The 18145-nt window shown below is 43.5% G+C and overlaps 2 protein-coding genes across 6 annotated transcripts in view; one reads left to right on the forward strand and one right to left on the reverse strand.

Annotated features, from left to right (window-relative positions):
• Positions 1-7349, forward strand: part of adam11 (ADAM metallopeptidase domain 11) — a 38273-nt gene extending 30924 nt beyond the window's left edge. For 2 of the 5 annotated variants that reach the window (XM_015963091.3, XM_054749213.2), the window contains 7 exons: positions 1052-1115; positions 1270-1375; positions 1445-1564; positions 1668-1836; positions 1974-2088; positions 4508-4598; positions 6299-6514. In XM_015963091.3, the coding sequence (XP_015818577.3) occupies positions 1052-1115; positions 1270-1375; positions 1445-1564; positions 1668-1836; positions 1974-2088; positions 4508-4598; positions 6299-6335 (702 nt within the window). In that variant the 3' untranslated portion in view covers positions 6336-6514. Of the gene's footprint in view, positions 1-1051; positions 1116-1269; positions 1376-1444; positions 1565-1667; positions 1837-1973; positions 2089-4507; positions 4599-6298; positions 6515-7085 lie in introns of those variants that run through there. The other 3 variants (XM_015963092.3, XM_015963093.3, XM_054749212.2) reach the window with 3 other exon arrangements.
• A 3046-nt stretch (positions 7350-10395) lies between these two features.
• LOC107387861 (endoplasmic reticulum protein SC65) lies at positions 10396-17992 on the reverse strand. The gene is given in 8 exon segments (XM_054749214.2): positions 10396-10774; positions 10889-10972; positions 12995-13140; positions 13223-13351; positions 13515-13686; positions 13965-14114; positions 17342-17478; positions 17481-17992. Coding segments are annotated over 8 exon segments (1269 nt in total). The 5' UTR covers positions 17785-17992; the 3' UTR covers positions 10396-10627.
• Positions 17993-18145: the final 153 nt, after the last annotated feature.

The following is an 18145-nucleotide window of genomic DNA, read 5'->3' on the forward strand; positions in this document are numbered from 1 at the left end:
CACCAATTCTACCGCATATCTTAATTGTGCTGCGTGAAAGTACTCTTTGATATGTGGGAGTCCCATCCCACCGTAGGCAGCCAGAGAGCATCCATCCTTATTCTAGGCCTCTTGCCTCCCCAAACAAACCTGGATATTATTCTATTCCACCCTACAAATTGTTGTTGGGGCACCTCTATGGGTAGAGCCTGGAACAGATATAAGAGTCTCGGTAACACGTTCGTTCTGATTATATCAATCCTTGAGCTGAAGTCTAACGTTAATATGGACCGCCTTTCGATGTCTTTTTGTATTTCTTGATTTATCTTACTATAATTGGCCTTGTATAATTTAGTTATGTTTTTAGTGATTATTACCCCCAGGTAACACATTTTTTAAAATTTCCAATTAAATGGAAAGGCTTCTTGGACTGCTTTTGCTGGGCTATAGTTAATTGTTAATATCTGGGTTTTGCTAATATTCACCTTATATCCTGAAAACCATTGATATATTTCTAAAAGTTGGATCAATCTAGGTAGCGATTTGTTTGGTTGTCTGAGGTAAACTATGACATCATCAGCAAAAAGTCCTGTTTTTTGTTCTCTTCCATTCACCATCACTCCCTTAATATCTTGATCTTGTCTGATTGCTTGTGCCAGAGGTTTTATATAAAGGGCAAATAGAGTGGGTGATAGGCAACAGCCCTGCCTTGTTGACCTTCCTAGTTTAATTTTGTTTGTTAAAGTTCCATTACTTTTTATTCTAGCAGTAGGTTCTAGGTATAGCGTCTGTATTGATTTTTTTTATTAAAACCGAATCACTCCAGAAATTCCCAATTGACACATCTATGCTTAGTAATAATGCGTCTTCTTTACCTTCTGTTGCATGTACCACGTGTAGTGTTCTTCTAATCTGGTCATGTGTCTGGCATCCTCTAATGAATCCTGCCTGATCATCCTCTATTAATTCTGCCACAAATGAGTTCAGTTTATTTGAAATTATTGTCGTGTATATTTTATAGTCCACACCTGTCTTTTCTGTTTAATATTATGTTCTCTTGTTTTCTCATCAGGGTCGCTGCTATGGAGGCCGCTGTAAGACTAGAGATGGACAGTGCAGGACTCTGTGGGGCTTTAGTAAGTTATTCTGGAGGATGTACTGCCCCCTGCTGGGGATTTCTGAATATACTCTTATTTTATCCTCCTGGGAGTACTTATCATATTTAGGAGAATGTATTTATCTACAAACAGCTGTTTTTACTAATGAGTGAAGGAGTTTGTTTCCTTTCAGACTCGGCTGACAGGTTTTGTTATGAAAAGCTGAACTCTGAGGGCACGGAGAAGGGAAACTGTGGGCCGGAGCCCGGTGGCCAGGGATGGGTACCGTGCAACAAACAGTGAGTGAATTCATCTTAGGCTTTAAGTGTTCCAGTATCTGGTGAAGTTGTACGATTTTCTCTTTGCAGAGACGTCCTGTGTGGGCTGCTGCTTTGCACCAATTTGACAGAAAGGCCGAGGTTTGGTGAGCTGCAGGGAAAGCTGACCAGCCTAACAGTCCACCATCAGAACCGGTACATGGACTGCAGGTGAGGCCGTTTTTCTCCATCAAGCATCATGTAGAAAAATCCTGTCAAAGTTGAGAAGTGGAATACTGGTAGTAGTGGTTCACTGTGACTGTCTGAGCTGCAGGGGGGGTCATGCAGTGCTGGATGATGGGTTGGATTTGGGCTACGTGGAGAACGGGACACCGTGCGGGCCCAACATGATGTGTCTGGAGCACCGCTGCCTCCCTGTCACCACCTTTAACCTCAGCTCCTGTCCAGGTTCCTTGTTCTCACAGATCTGCTCCCACCACGGGGTGAGCCCTTCAGCTTTCCCTCCCCTCTCCAAAAACTCGTCATATATTTTACATTCTCTGGATTTCTAGGGCATCTTCAGATATTGAGCTTAATCCTGACATTAACCCGACTTCCTGTTTTGTCTTGCTTCCTGCAGAATTGCAGTAACGAAGTGAAGTGCATTTGTGATCCCGACTACACCGGAAAGGACTGCAGTGTGTTTGACCCCATTCCCACGCCTACTCCAGGAGATGGGCTGGAGAAGCACAGAGGTATGTTTGTAATTATCCAGTAAAGACTATCAAGTGTTTGAAATGCATGTGTTTCAATACCTTACAGTGAGTAAATAGTGGGGACAATAAAAAAAACATGCCCCAGAGAGCCAGGAAACACACTTAAAAATGGTGAAAATACTCCAGCTTCTGGGGGCTTTGCCTCCTGGGACCCCACAGGGGCATTGCCCCGTCACCCCAGTGGGAGCCTAAGGCGGCCCCCGCTCCCCCGTCCGTTTTAAGTTTTTTTTTCCCTTGACCCAATCACATCTCTGCATGAGAGAAATTTCATGTACATAACTGTTGTACAAATTAAAACTTTCATGACGAGTGTGGCATTGAAGCAACTCAGGAACGCCTACTAACAAATAACAAAATGTCCTGAAACAAAGGTTTTCTGACCTGTTCAGCTAATAGATATTAACATCCACTTTTAACATACTGTGAAACTCCTCCACCTTCTGCAGCACAGCTCTGAAGAATTAGACATGTTGTTTTCATGTTCTGCGTAACTCTGTTCTCCAGTAAAATTTTGCTGATGTCTCATTTTTTCTCTTTTTTTTAAAGCAGCAATCTGGAGTTTTCACTATTTCAGGAATTATGTTGTTTTAGAACTCTGTAAAAGTGATATTCTTACTCTGTAATGTAGGCATTAAATCTTTTTTGATTGTTTTGCTATGCCCGTCACTGATCCCATAGAAACCCATGCAATTTGAATTGAGCGCTGCTCAGCATTAGCCAATAGCGTTAGACATTCACTTACATACAGATGTCAAATTGTGAATTGAAAATATTTAGCCTGGCCTGCCAGACTTCTCTGTCTAATTCTGCACAGAGGAAAGGTCTGGGAACTCTCCTATTCAAATAACCCCACCCACTGAGAATTCTAACTGAGCCAATCAGCGCTGAGTAGCATATGTCACACACCATGACGCCGAGTTTGTCGAACATGGCGACAGAAGCGGCGTTCGCTGCGGCTCTTTCCTCTGTTCTAAATGACTTGGACACGTCTTTAAAACCAAAAGTAGAAGCGCCAAAAGCCTTTCTTGTAAAGTAAGATGTTTGCGCTGTCGCTAGACGCCATTTTCACACAGCGACACTCAGTTTCTCATAAACAACAAAGACAGCGGCGGAGTTCGCTGCGGCTCTTTTCTCTGTTCTAAATGACTTGAATGTCTTTAAAACCACAACAAGTAGAAGCGCTAAAAGCATTTCTTCTAAAAGAATAAAAGATGTCTGCGCCATTGCCAGACACCTTTTTTTTAAACTAAATCTAAAGAACTACAGCGTCACGCGGTACAGTCAGCATTTCCGTCTTTTTTCTGATTGGTTATTTTTAAGCTGCCTAGTCCCGCCCCTCATGTGCCTCTCTGTCTGTGAGTTACCAGACTCTTTCTCTATGCAGAATTAAACAGAGGAGGAGTCTGGCAGGCCAGGCTAGAAGATATTAGCTACAAGGTGTGCATTCATGAAAGAGAGGCGTTGCTTCCAGTCATAACCACTAAAGTAGGGAGAGGGGCTTAAAGCGATACTAAGCCGTTCTTAACACTTTAACCAACACTCTGCAGCCCTCTGCTGTCCAACAAGCTCATGTTAGCTTGTTGTTAGTGCTAGCTACAGCATGTCACTGCAGGGTTGTTTATGACAGTTGTAACTCCACTTTGAACCAATAGGCCGCAGAAGCTGGAAACTATTTAGGCCTAGTCCACATGTAGCCGGGTTTTTTTTAAAAACGAATATCCGCCCCTCCAAAAACTTGCATCCACACCACCTCGTTTTAAAGAAAAACTGTCCACATGTACCCAGATAAATACGTTGTTAAGGACATGCCAGACCTGTAGGCGGCAGTACTTCCCCCGTTCTTAACCTCGTCCTTCGTCTGTGGTCTTCCGCAAGGAGCAGTAATTCCGCTTGCAAAAACAAACGAGCAAAAAGCGCTTGGACAACTGATAAAGCGAGCGCAGCTCTGAGGGCATCCATGCTGTTGGCTAGTGTAAACACAGGTCGCACACGTGATGTCAGCATTTTTTGTCGCGGGAAGTGACGTTGCAGACCTTAAAACTCCGGTTTTGTCTGTCCACACGCAGACACCCAAAACGGAGAAAATGCAGATCTTCACTTTGGCCGGAGTTTTTAAAAAGATCCGTTTTCGTGTGAAAAAAACTTCGTTTTCGTGTGGATGACAGGCCAAAACGTAGAAAAATATCTACGTTTTGGCAGATCCCCGGCTACGTGTGGACAGGGCCTTAGTCTTTTTCTGCCTCTAAATGGGGCCTTCTGACAAAGTACTCTGGATTTCTGCTTTAATCTATGTTTCTGTTTTATGAAATACTTTTGAACCTCATCCAGACCTTGCTCCTTAGCGTTCTCTCTCAGTATTTTAATAGTTCTTCTTCCCTTGCTCACGTCACTCCCACAGGTCCCAGTGGCACCAATATCATAATAGGTTCAGTTGCCGGTGCAATTCTGCTTGCAGCGATAATCCTGGGGGGAACAGGCTGGGGATTTAAGTAAGACATTCTGGCACGTCTCTGAGCATGTCTGTGTGTATTTGTGCCTCTGTGGGCCGTGTTTCTTTACACATGCCTGCAGATGAAGTCATGCAGGTTCATTCACGCTGGTGCATGTGCTGCAGGTGGTTGTCTGCCTCCTCGTCTGCTCAGTGGCTTTTACCATGTAACTCCCTGCATGGCCTTAGGAACTTTAGCAGGACTGGTAGCTGATGCAATCAGCATTTTCATTATGTTTGTTTTATAGACAAATGAGCTAGATGAGTCGTGTTTAAACCAAATTTTACTAAACTTCTTTTAAGTTCTTGATTATTTTTCTGAGAATTCAAGATAGAATGTTTATTAAAAATATAAAAATTACCTCTTTGCACATTTAAGTTGATTTGATAGTCGTAATATTTGATTGATGGAGGAATAAAAGCTCGAATGCACCTGTTTGAGGTCTTCAGCTGGAGGAGAAAGTGGCTTCAGATGACGTTTGGAATCTTATTTCCCGAAATTCATTCAGACATCTCACCTCAGATTGGTTAACAGCAACTCAGCTGTACCGTTCTGCCATGTGCTGGAGTAGTAATGCTAACGGTTAGCTTCTACTAGCCGAGACGTTCTCTGCTTTTTCCTAAACACTAAACCAACAACAGCCTTCCCCATGGCGAGTCAAGATGGGTTAATTAATGCTAAGGGTAGTCACACCCAGGGGGAAGTCTTTGTTCACCCACACTTCCTGTTGGAAAAAATTACAGTGTAAGAAAAAAGTGACAGCAGAACAAATATGTGACAATATACAACAGTTGTTTTAAAGAAGGTATTTTTATGAAAAGATTAGATAAAATTATAAAGATGAGACTAATGTGGATAAACTCAGTAGGTAAAGACTTTAGTTTGAAGCAGAAAAGATGTTTTGAGTCAGGATGTGTGTCCAGGGGGGTGAGTTGTTCCTGGTTAGGCTAAGTTTAGTTGTTTGAAATATAATCAATAAAAAAGATGACCTGATGAATGTTTGACTTATGGGACCAAGATTCTGTTTGTTTATTTGAGACCTGTGAATGGTAGAAGTGTTCATGTCTTCTTATGTGGACGTGGAGCTGACTTCTGTCCCCATAAACACCCCTCACCCTGAGTTCATTGGCTTTTTCTTGCAGAAGATTCTCTGCTAAACAACATTTATCCAAATGACCCTTTTATTAGATCCATCTGAGAGATTTGCTTTAATGATAATGATTAAATGTCTAGAAGGAGCAGCTCTTTAGATCTTGATACGATGTTTAGAGGAAGCCAGGGTGATTTTAATGTGTGTGTGTGTGTGTGTGTGTGTGTGTGCGTGCGTGCGTGTGTGTGTGTATTAAGAGTCAGTCCAAAGGAAACTGTTGAGGTCCAGTGTCTCATTTAGTTAAAAGGCACATGAAAACAGTTTTCTTGGCTAGTTTCTGTACAGAGTTCTCTGTTTCTCCCTTTCTGTTTTGCTCTGCTAGCTTACCTACAGAAACATTATTTGTACTTTTGTCTTCAATGCTTGGCTTTGTCACCGACTCGGCACCGAGTAGTAAAATTATAACATTTACATTCTTCTTTACTGCTTTGCTTTGAGAGCCGTGCATGTTTTCCCCTTTACCCACTTTCAGCATTCATGAATTATTGGTTAATAATTAGACTGATTTGTTTTCTTCTCTTTGTGGTCTTTTCTAACGCTGCTGATCCAGAAACATCCGGAAGGGAAGGTATGAATCCACCTTTTAGCCCTGACCTCACTGCTGGGACTTTCCTGCCTCCTGTTTATTGAACCCCCACCTGATCATCTCATTTTAGTTTTCAGTTTATCACCTTTTAAAATATAATTCATATTTTCTTGTAATTAAACAGCATTACCATGTGTAGCTGCAGGATCTTAAACGTGAATAAATGATAACTTTATTTTATTTTGCATGTGTTTTTATGACTTTGGCTGCTATTAGTAGAATGTAGCTGCTGTTCTGGATTCATTTGGACAAATTATAATGTGTTGATTCAGTTAATAAAATCAGAAATTCTCTCTTAACCTTTTGGTTTTTGCCCATTTTAATATTTTGGTTTTCAAATAGTTGATCAGACCTCATTTAACTATTTATTTTAATTATAATGTGTCCATCCAAAAATACAATAACCCCTTTAGCTGTTTTCCATCCCTTTGTTTATTAATATCATATATGTGATAGGTTTTCTAGCTCATGGGGTCAGGGCGAACCCAAATGATCAGAAAATAGTTTTTCCAGTTTTTGGTCTGCTGATAAGAGGACATAGTCTGTAGTCGAGTGCAGGTATTTCATTGAATCCAGTGGTGTCCACTCCTCCTATCCTGCATGATGTGTGTCTGATCTGAGCCACATGATCTGAATCAGTCGTTTGTTTCCGGGCTTCTGCAGAACTTCAGAAGGTCCTGAACAGATAATTATTTTCTTTCCCCCTCTCTTCTCTTTCTGCCCCGTTTCATCTTCCCATCTGTGTTTCCAGATCTTCAGGAGTCTGAGTCGTATCTCTCTGCTGTCCTGTCTCCCTCACACTGTGAGCTGTCCACTCTGAGGAGACGGAACTGAGACGTCTTCCACCTTTAATGAGCCATTACACCTTTTCGGTTTCCTCCTCTGACTTTGTTGATCCTAACTCCATCCTGAACGGGAGATCTGGAGAAGATGCTCTCTCTGATCAGACCGTCAGGAAGTGTCCTTCATGCATCTGGTCTTTGGACTGTTATCATGCTTCATCCCTTTAAATGATTTAATGAAGGACAACCAAACACTTTAATGAGCGAGGCCCTCTTTAATCACTGCTATTAACCTCACAGAGAGCACAACCGTCTCCACTGTTGTGTGACGTTTAGCAGCAATAGAGGTTTAGGAATAACACTGAATGTTGGCTTTTGTCCGTCCAGATGAAGGCCGTTTGTTAGACCTTTACATTCCACAATAATAGCCATAATTTATCCTCTTATGCTGCCTTTCTGTATCAGACTGAAGTCAAATTGTAGTACATCAGCGCTTATGAATAATGTGTTGTGTGTATGTGCAGTAGGAGCTTGCTAGGGAGCTTATTATGTCTCTGTGCCTACAACATGGAGTGCAGGTAACTGCTGTATGATATCTTAATCCGTATCCAGGCTGTATGCATACGGTGATGCTGCACATGGGTGCTGTTGTAAATACTGTTCGGACTCCTTTTGAGTGACTCACTGCCGCTCTGAACGGAAGCACAAGTCTGACAACAGACTCTTCCTGCCTACAAGATCAGCCAGAAAGGATTCGGTTCCCCAGAGAGGATGATGCGTGTGCCGTGGGTTTCATACGTGCCAGAGATAATTAACTCCAAAGGTGCAACAGAAATGTCTGAGATCAGGATTCCCTCTTTAGCTACAGATGTGCTGTTTGTAACTTAAAATCATTATGAAAAGAGCAAAATTTCAATAAGTTTAACCCAGAAAAGGCTTAGCATTAAGTCCTTGTTGAATAAATCAAGTTAAAAGCAATAAACATTTAAATCAAAGATTTCAGGGTAAAAACAATCCTCTAGTAAACGATTAGTCCAGTCTTATCCCTCCGGTCTCCTGTGTTACTCTCTGGATGCTTCTAGAGGGTTCATATGGTTCAGAATGATGTTTTGATGTAAAACATGTAAAGATGATTTGGTTGAAGAGGAAACGGATGCAAAAAAATGATCTAAGGTGCACTGCCAGTTCAATCCACAGTAACTGTTTTTATTTACCAACAAGCAAAAAAAAAACCTTTTAAAAGAAAGCTGAAGCGCTGATTTTTGCATCACATACAAAAATGTTAAATGTCAGTAAATTCATCAGATTATTTCCTACACACACACACACACACACACACACACACACACACACACACACACACACACACACACACACACACGATAAGGAAATGAACCCACTAAGGTGACGCTATGTTTACGACCACTGTGATCACTTGCTGTTGGACTGATTACGGGGATTTTTGGCACCATAAACTTAGTGTAAACACTCATGTCAGCATATTAAAAGAGCTCTGAAAAGCAGTGACCGTGTGGTGGTTTTGGTGTGTGTGTGTGTGTGTGTGTGTGTGTGTGTGTGTGTGTGTGTGTGTGTGTGTGTGTGTGTGTGTGTGTGTGTGTGTGTGTGTGTGTGTGTGTGTGTGTGTGTGTGTGTGTACCTTGTAGAAAAGATAAACGTCTAGCAGGATGGTTATATCTGATTCTTCACGTTTTCATGAAGCACAACTCATGAGTTTTACAGTTTATATTTAAAATATATATATTTTTTGTACAATGTAAGATTTTTTTTATCTTGGTTTGAGGATTTTCTGCTCATTTTTGTGTTTTTGTTGTCTTTACACCTGTTGTGGAGTTTTTTCTTCAGACTGGTGACACATATATTGATGAAAAATGTTAAATGAGAATCTGTTCTAGTTTTTCAAATGAAAAATAACATGTTAGAAGACCTTAAACTTAGAAAAGTTAGTCTTTTTATTTATTAAATAACAAAACCGTTGATAAAAACAATCCGCTTTTATAAACGTAACATATGATAAAGTTATAATTTAGGTCAAATCTGGGCACTTTTATGTACAATCTCATGTAATATTGTAAAAACCACATGATTTGTTAGCACTCAGGCTTTGTGTAGTGCAAGACAGCTACAGGTGCATTACATTTTAGATGAATAGATTTAAAACTGATAGAGTTAAAGCCATGGGTTTTGCTGAAGTTGATGGTCATCTTCACCCTCAAAGTTAATCAGATGTAGACGAACATCATCGTATATTTACTAGCTTTACACACCCTTCAGCCGTGGCTGAGAATGATTTTTTAACTTGAATTAATGCATCAAATGTATATAATAAAAAGGCGTTACTAAATAATACAAGTGTAAAATACTAAAAAGGATCAGGGGCCTCATTTATCAAGCTTGCTTACGCACAAAACGGGGTCGGAAAACTGCGTAAGCAACTTTCCATGCAAACTTTGGGATTTATGGAAGAACACTTAGTGGAAAACTGTGCACAACTTTAAGTTGACTAAGGACCTGGCTTACGCACATTTTGGACATAGAGAGCACCTGCAGTGCAGCTGCTGAGAAGGATAAAATTATGAAATCCTGCAGCATTATCACTTGTACTGCTTCGTTTTCACACAGAACAAGACCCCCCACGCGCACACGTGTGCACACTCACACACACACACACACACACTCACACACACAGCCTGAAGCGCAGAATACGGAATGCAGATTATCAGCAGGGGGACAGATTGAGACAGAATGCCATGCGTCTAGTGTGTGTCCTGTCACTGTGACCCGATTAATCATGCGCCCTGGCTACTTGGTCAAGGGAGATCTCGGTTTCGGTGACTGGTTAGCGTGTGACTTCACCTGGGAATCTGGGGATCGAATCCTGATTGGACCTTTTTTTTTAAATCCGCCACAGATCTCTCTGAAGAACTCAGCATTGACGGCTTCAGCAACGCTGTGCCACTTTGTGGATTTTCTCTTATTTGTTTTGCAAAAGCACTTCCTTTCATTTCTCCACCTCACCCACAAGTACCTCAACTTCTGCTTCTGTGAAATTGTGCTTCCTTGATCTGCCTTGATCTACGGTCGCCATCGTCATTGGCAGAGCGCTGCAACAGCCGGCTTATGTATATGCATGAGATCCACAAGGCACTTTGCATTGACTATTTATGGCAGTAAGTGGGCGTGGTGAGGGCGGGATGTGACTAAAATGCAGCTGAGAAACATTCTCGTTAGTCTCCGATTTATGAAGCGGAGATTGCGTGCAGCTGTGTGTATTCCATGTTTGATAGATCACAAACCTACTTGGCGTAAGTACATTTTTTTGCTGAGCTTAAGTACGGTTTTAGTAAGGATTCTACGCAATGCTTGATAAATGAGGCCCCTGCACATTTTAAAAACCACATTTTTTGGTATAATTTAGATATCATGCAGCCCTAATCAGGAATAAAGTACTATTTGCTACAAAACTCAGATGAGGCTCCTCTCTCAGCCTTCCTCAGACATCAGGCTCACCGGCATCTCCTTTCCCCCTCATCTGCCTCCAGTTGGAGTAGATGGACTCCTCGTAGTCTCCCAAGCCTTCAAACTCTGCATCAGGTGACTCTGAGGCCAAGAGTGCAGCATCCTCTGGTCCAAAAAAACCCTCAAAACATAATCAAACCCATTTTAATTTTAGCTGAACCCCTAATAAAATAATACAATTTTATTAGCCTTTCAGATTGATATTGATTCAATTGAATTGATTGATCAGTCTTACCTCATCGTCAATCTCTAAGTACATTTCTGCAAATGTCAACATCTGCTTCTGGGTGATGGTCTGGTTGTAGTGTTTCAGAGCCTCCTGGTAAAACAGATGGATCATCAGCACATAAAAAACAGAAAAATGGATGGTTTGTTGTTACAAAATATTCACATTTATACAGCATAAACCTGTTCATCAACTACATTCACACAATATTCAAACCAGCTCATTTAAAGGTACAATAAGTAAGATTTCTACAGTGAGATAATGACTAAACAGTCTAATATCTCAGTCAAATTGGAAGGAAAGTTAAATTCAAACAGATTTCTTTCTCAAAACGCTTATAGGTTGTGTTTTTTCTTTTCAAAAAGGCCAAAGATTGACGTGGCGCTGAGTTAACGATGCAGCGTCAGCATTTGTAATTCCACAACGTTAGGCAAAAATCTTCAGAGTTGTTAAAGAACCAAAGCCAGTAAAGAGGAGCGACCCAGAAGTTATTTCTTGTACCCTTAAGAAGCCACGGCATCTTTTTGTTTTACTCTTAATTTTGGGTGAAGAACGCTGGAGGCTAATGTTGAGCTAATAATGCTAATGGTGAATTAGAAGCAAATTGTTGGCTCCAAAAATATGTCAAGCTACTTTTTCAATTAATAAACAACTTGATTTTACAGTGAAATGCACTTTTTACTTATCAACTTACTGTGTATAACTTGTCTTCGTTTGTCATCTAGAATATTCTGGTGCTGAGTCGTAGCTGGCAACTGCCATGAAACTCACGGAACAGGAGTGAGAAAGTTATCCAGCTTTTCCACTGAATGCGTAAGCAGTGTTTAACATAATAGACGTGTTTTACCCGTGAGCACCTTTCCAATTGGAGCAGTTCAGATGAGAAACAAGAGCGAAAGCGTGCCACGCAGCTAGTCCTGTGAGGTCATGAAATCACAGGAGAATTGCAACATCACACGTGATTTCATAAATTTACATAATAAAAAGTAAGGAGAAAGATGACAACATGTATCAGAAGGTCTGTGGTTTATTTTCTGTTCTCTTTACCTCGGCTGCAGAGGTTCCCAAGAAATGACGTACGTTTTTCAAGCAAATGGAAATCTGCGTGTGGCTTTTATTTAGAAAATTTCTGGATGTTTTACAATGCTTTTGTGTTCGACTTCCGGTTTGACCCGATCTGAACTGCGGTGTATGACAAGTTCAGCAAGTGTATTGCATGAACTGTTAGCAACGCCTCCTTACGCTTCAGAATAAGAAGGGTTTATTGCCATATGTGCGAGATATCCACATTAGAAATTGCTGCGGTACTGGGTTCAAAAACGAAAGATAAAAATACGAGATGAGCAAAAATAGGAAATAATAATATAATCTTGATAAAATAATAACAAAGTAGCAATAATTACAGAAACGACTGTTATATACAAGACAGTGTTGATCAGAGTGGATCAGTTCAGGTACAAACACAACACCTGGTCATGTGACTGAAGCCAAGCGACTGGAGTGGGCAGCCCTAGGATTGCCATTCATGAGTCCAACTGCAGAGGGGAAGAAACTATTCCTGTGGTGAGAAGTTCTGGTCTGAATGATCAGAACTTCCTGCCAGATGGGAACGAGTCAAAAAGACTGTGTCCAGGGTGACACGGGCCTGGCACACATCCAAAATGCAATGCTTTGTGGCCGGTGGAAAGGCACCCATTCACTATAATGGTGGCGAAGTACATTTCGTGGGTGTTACATGATGCAAACGCATCCAGTGTAGAGGAGGGGTCACTTGTTTGTTTTAAAAATGGACTCCAAAATTGGCTATGAGGTATCATTCATACATCATTCTTACATCGTGCACCTTTAAAAAGTTTGTGCCACCTTAGTTTGAAGGCAGACTGTCCAGCTAACCAACACCTTTCCTACAGGAGCAAAAATGCCTGAAGCTAGGTGGCTGGTTGCTGTTGTAGATCTGTCACTCTTTGTTAGATCCACTAGTAGAAGCAGAGTCTGACACCAGAAATGAATGAAAGTCAGACAAGTCTTCCCAATTGGAACAAGAATAAATCCTTTAAAACTAAAGTGTTTAAAGTTCTATGGGCTGTTGGGTCCATGCTTAATGGTTTTTCTTACCATCCTGGGTCTGAAGTGCTCAGGCTGAAGTCCCCACTGCTCGCGGTAAGCTTTATAATACATCAGGTTGTCCTTCATGACCGGGTCTTCTGGTTGGAACAGGGAGTAGCTGCATGCACAGGGAGCAGCTCTGCGGCCGTCGTTTACTGCTCAGAGGAGACGGGAATCACACAGACTTATATAACAGAGTTTCAGCTGGAATATCAGCTCCGCTGCAACTGAACTCACACTTGTAATAGGCATACTGGAGGTAGTGATAAATTGTGGCCACGAGGTTCTTCACAAAGTACCCACCAACATTTGGCATTAAGTTTTCCTCACACTTTAGTTTGCACTTTAATGTGTCGACATAGACTTCTGGTGAAAAAGAAAATGGAATAAATGAAATAAAATATGTCTGAAATGGTCTGATACATGCATAAAAACAACAAATCCCCTTTTTAGCTTTAACAAAAGCTTGATCCAAACACCAGTTCTAGCGCACCCTGGAGGCTTGCTTGTGTATTGATTAAATCCTAACCTGCTATGAGGACGTAGAAGTCCCTGTCTGATGAGACACAGCTGATGCCCTCACAGTCCACCTGACAGAGGTCGTACTCCTCCAAGTAGAGCCTCAGAGCCTCCTCAAGGAGCTCCACGCTGCTGCTGTAGTTGCCTGAGCTGATCAGTTTCACTCCTCTTACAAAGGACACCTGCAAAGAAAATATATTTTCACTGAAGAATGCAGTTAAAATGTGGACAAACTCATAATGTAGGTCACAAGATGTACATGTGTACGGCCCTAGCTTTGGTTTAGTTGGAGTTCATGTCAGATACTTTGTATTCTTGTCTTTTTGAAGATGACATTGTCAAGTTTGTGTCAAGTTAAAGGCTAATAATTTTATTTCTTCTCTGTTTAAATGGTTTTCAAAGAAAAAAAAAGAGTAAAAGCACTTCACACTATAGAAGCGATGTTAAGTGCATTTCACACCTCAGAAGGTCGCTGTTCTTGGTCGATGAGGTAGCCGCTCAGGTCATACTCGTTCTTGTACTCCTCCGTCAGCTGCTGCATCTCATGGTCCTCCGGGTTCTTCTGGAGGAAGGTGAAGGCACACGGGATGGCCCTCTGCAGGTCCTTCAGCTGGACACACACATGGTAAATGGCATGCATTTATATAGAACCTTCAGGGATTCTACAACCCCTCAAGGTGCTTTACAACTAACCAGTCATTCACCCACACACATTCACACAGGTGGTGATGAGCTACACTGTAGCCGCACCTGCCCTGGGGCTCACTGACAGAGGCGAGGCTTCAGTGTGGTGAAGAACACTGGACATGGGCTCTTTGGGTCATTCTATCAGATTAGATATCAAAGCTATTGTAAAATGAGCCAAGCGGATAGCCAAGCGGGGTGCAGCAGTGGCAGTTGCCGAGGCTAAATCTCGAGCGTGGGAGGAGTTTGGTGAGGCCATGGAGAAGACTATCGATCGGCTCCAAAGAGGTTCTGGCAAACTGTCCGGCGCCTCAGGAGAGGAAGGCAGCAACTCGCTCACACTGTTTACAGTGGGGATGGGGAGCTGCTGACGTCAACTGGGGCTATAGTCGGACGGTGGAAGGAATACTTTGAGGAGCTCCTCAATCCCACCTACGCGCATTCCGAGGAGGAACCAGAGCCGGGAGACTTGGGGATGGACTGTCCGATCTCGGGGGCAGAAGTTGCTGAGGTAGTCAAACAACTACACAGCAGCGGAGCCCCGGGGGCGGATGAGGTTCGTCCTGAGTATCTCAAGGCTATGGATGTTGTAGGGCTGTCATGGTTGACACGTCTCTGCAACATTGCGGGGTCATCGGGGGCAGTTCCTAGGGAGTGGCAGACCAGGGTGGTGGTCCCCATCTTTAAAGAGCAAGTCACCCCTAACAAGAAGCGTACTTCACTCCCACTTCATGTTTGAAAAATGCAACAAATACTGTTGCCTAGCAGACCGAGAGGGTGGAGCCACTAACAAATACACACACTCACGACATTGCGACATCATAATGTACCAGTTTACATCATAGCATACCTCTTAGCCAATAGCGGTGGCAGATTTAAATTCAAATGGAGTGAAGAGTTTTTACCTGACAACGGCACAACACTGACAGTTTCAGGCAGAAAATTTAAATTTTAACTAAAATGCACTAAAGTGCAAAACTATTGACTACACGTGTCTGCAGCACGATTAGACACACATTTATATAGTTTATCAGAAAAAAATAGTTGATTTGGGGGTGACTTGCTCTTTAAGAAGGGTGACCTGAGGGTGTGTTCCAACTATAGGGGGATCACACTCCTCAGCCTCCCTGGAAAGGTCTACTCCAAGGTACTGGAGAGGAGGGTCCGATCGATAGTTGAATCTCAGATTGAGGAGGAGCAATGTGGTTTTCGTCCTGGCCGTGGAACTGTGGACCAGCTCTATACCCTTGCAAGGGTGATGGAGGGGGCATGGGAGTTTGCCCAACCAATCCACATGTGTTTTGTGGATTTGGAGAAGGCTTATGACCATGTCCCCAGGGGCACCCTCTGGGGGACTCTCCAGGAGTATGGGGTGGGTGGCTTTCTGTTAAGGGCCATTCAGTTCCTTTACCACAGGAGCGTGAGTTTGGTCCGCATAGCTGGTAGTAAGTCGGACCTGTTCCCAGTGAGGGTTGGACTCCGCCAGGGCTGCCCTTTGTCACCGGTTCTGTTCATTACATTTATGGACAGAATTTCTAGGTGCAGCCGTGGTGTGGAGTGTGTCGAGTTTGGTGGCAGGAGAATCTCGTCTCTGCTTTTTGCGGATGATGTGGTCCTCCCTAGCTTCATCCAGCTCGGACCTTCAGCTCTTGGTGGGTAGGTTTGTGGCCAAGTGTGAAGCGGCTGGGATGAGGATCAGCACCTCCAAATCTGAAACCATGGTTCTCGACCGGAATGATAAATGATAAATGACCCGCACTTGTATAGCGCCTCTCAGAGTAAGGACTCCAAAGCGCTTTACACTACAGTTTATCATTCATCCATTCACACACACATTCACACACTGGTGGGGATGAGCTACGATGTAGCCACAGCTGCCCTGGGGCGCACTGACAGAGGCGGTCCCTCCGACCACCACCAGAAGACAAGGTGGGTTAAGTGTCTTGCCCAAGGACACAACAGCAGAAGTCTCCGTCCGGAGCCAGGATCGAACCTGCAACCTTCCAATTACTGGACAACCCGCTCAACCTGTTGAGCTACTGCTGGCCCAAAAGGGTGGCTTGCCAACTCCGGGTTGGGGGAGAGGTCTGTCGTGGTGAAGAGGGAGCTGAGCCAGAAAGCCAGGCTCTCGAGTTACCGGTCGATCTACGTCCCAATCCTCACCTATGGTCATGAGCTTTGGGTAATGACCGAAAGAACGAGATCGTGGATACAAGCGGCCGAAATGAGTTTCCTCCGTAGGGTGGCCGGACTCATCCTTAGAGATAGGGTGAGGAGCTCGGACATTCGGGAGGGACTCGGAGTAGAACCGCTGCTCCTCTGGATCGAAAGGAGTCAGTTGAGATGGTTTGGGCATCTGGTCAGAATGCCTCCTGGACGCCTCCCCGGGGAGGTGTTTCGGGCATGTCCTGCCGGCAGGAGGCCCCCGGGTCGACCCAGGACACGTTGGAGAGGTTACATCTCCAATCTGGTCTGGGAACGCTTTGGGGTCCTGCTGGAGGAGCTGGTGGAGAAGGCCGGGGAGAGGACGGTCTGGTGCTCCCTAGTTGGGATGCTGCCCCCGCGACCCAGACCCAGATAAGTGGAGGAAGACGATGACGATTGTAAATGAGAATTTCAGGCCTCCTATAGGTGCTTAAAGTCCTTGAAAATGGCTTTGAAAGTGCTTGAATCTAACTAGACTGTTGTAGCACAGTGACATTCCTTTCTGTAGGACAACTAGGTTGATGTGCTTTGAGCGTACATGTTCATGTGTAAATCGTCACCGTTGTAAGAGACTAGGAAATCTTAAACCAGGGGTATTCAATCCTGGTCCTGGAGGGATGGTATCCAGCACGTTTTAGTTGTTCCTCTGCTCCAACACACTTGATTCAGTGGTTGAATCACTCGCAGACTGTTATCCATCTTTTGTGAATTTGTTGTGCTGAACACAGCCTGTGCTCTGATTCCTGTTAGAGCTTGAATTAATAGTATAAATCATCAGAAAGTGTGTTGGTTATAACATACTTTAACAAAAAAAAAAACTCTGTGGGACATTTAGCCTTTTCCCATTTGAGCATCATTAATAAAATGTAAAGAGGGCTTGTCAGAGGACATGATACAACCCCACTAAATACAGTGGTTCTGGGGATCTTCAGGGGGAACCTGACCCACCTTTGAGTGAGCAAAGTGCAGATATCCGTATGGAGACCTCCTGCTGAACTCCTCCAGGATCTCTCTGGTGGGAGGAGGTAGCTGCAGAGCAGGGATCTGCGCCCTGCACCTCCTCTGACAGGAGGCTGCCCTCAGGAGACCTGCTGATCCGGAGCTGCAGTGAAAATTGGCTCCGTGTGTTTGCTGCTGCAGAGATTCGAGCAGTAGCTCACCGAGTCTCTGAGAAGACGGCGCAAACGCAAATCTAAGAACCGGATCGATCCCGTCCAGTTCCCAGCTGCGTAATGGTCCAGCGCCAGTCCGTAGGCGGCGGTGAGAGGCATCAGGTCCTCTTTGGGGAAATCCTTAAAACTGTAGTCCTCATATTGTGCAGATGGTGTCTTTAGAAATGATGCAAAGAAGAACAGTGACACCAAATGTCCTTTTGCGCAAAATGGAACCATGATAGGAGACCATCCCCGCGTTCCAGACCCCTGCCTTTTGTGTGGTTGTCTGCTAGACAGCTCAGGGTCTGTGGGAATTCCGGGATTTGGTCTTTGTGAAGCTGCTGGCTCGAGTTACCCAGAACAGTCCCACAGACATGCGTAATGGGACAAATTACGCGTCTGCAGCGTTTTATTTTTGCGTTTATGAGCAGGATCTCTTCGGTTCAGGGCCTGGACCTACTGGTTGCACGTATGTGATATTTTCAGATTGTGTTGAATCATACACTGCTGTTTACTGCTGACTCCACACAGACGACAGAAGTGGAGCTGCAGAAGGAAACATGCACTAACGGAAAAAAAAAACTTAAACTACTTTACG

This window comes from Nothobranchius furzeri, chromosome 16 (genome assembly GCF_043380555.1).
Source record: "Nothobranchius furzeri strain GRZ-AD chromosome 16, NfurGRZ-RIMD1, whole genome shotgun sequence".
Taxonomy (NCBI): Eukaryota; Metazoa; Chordata; class Actinopteri; order Cyprinodontiformes; family Nothobranchiidae; genus Nothobranchius; species Nothobranchius furzeri.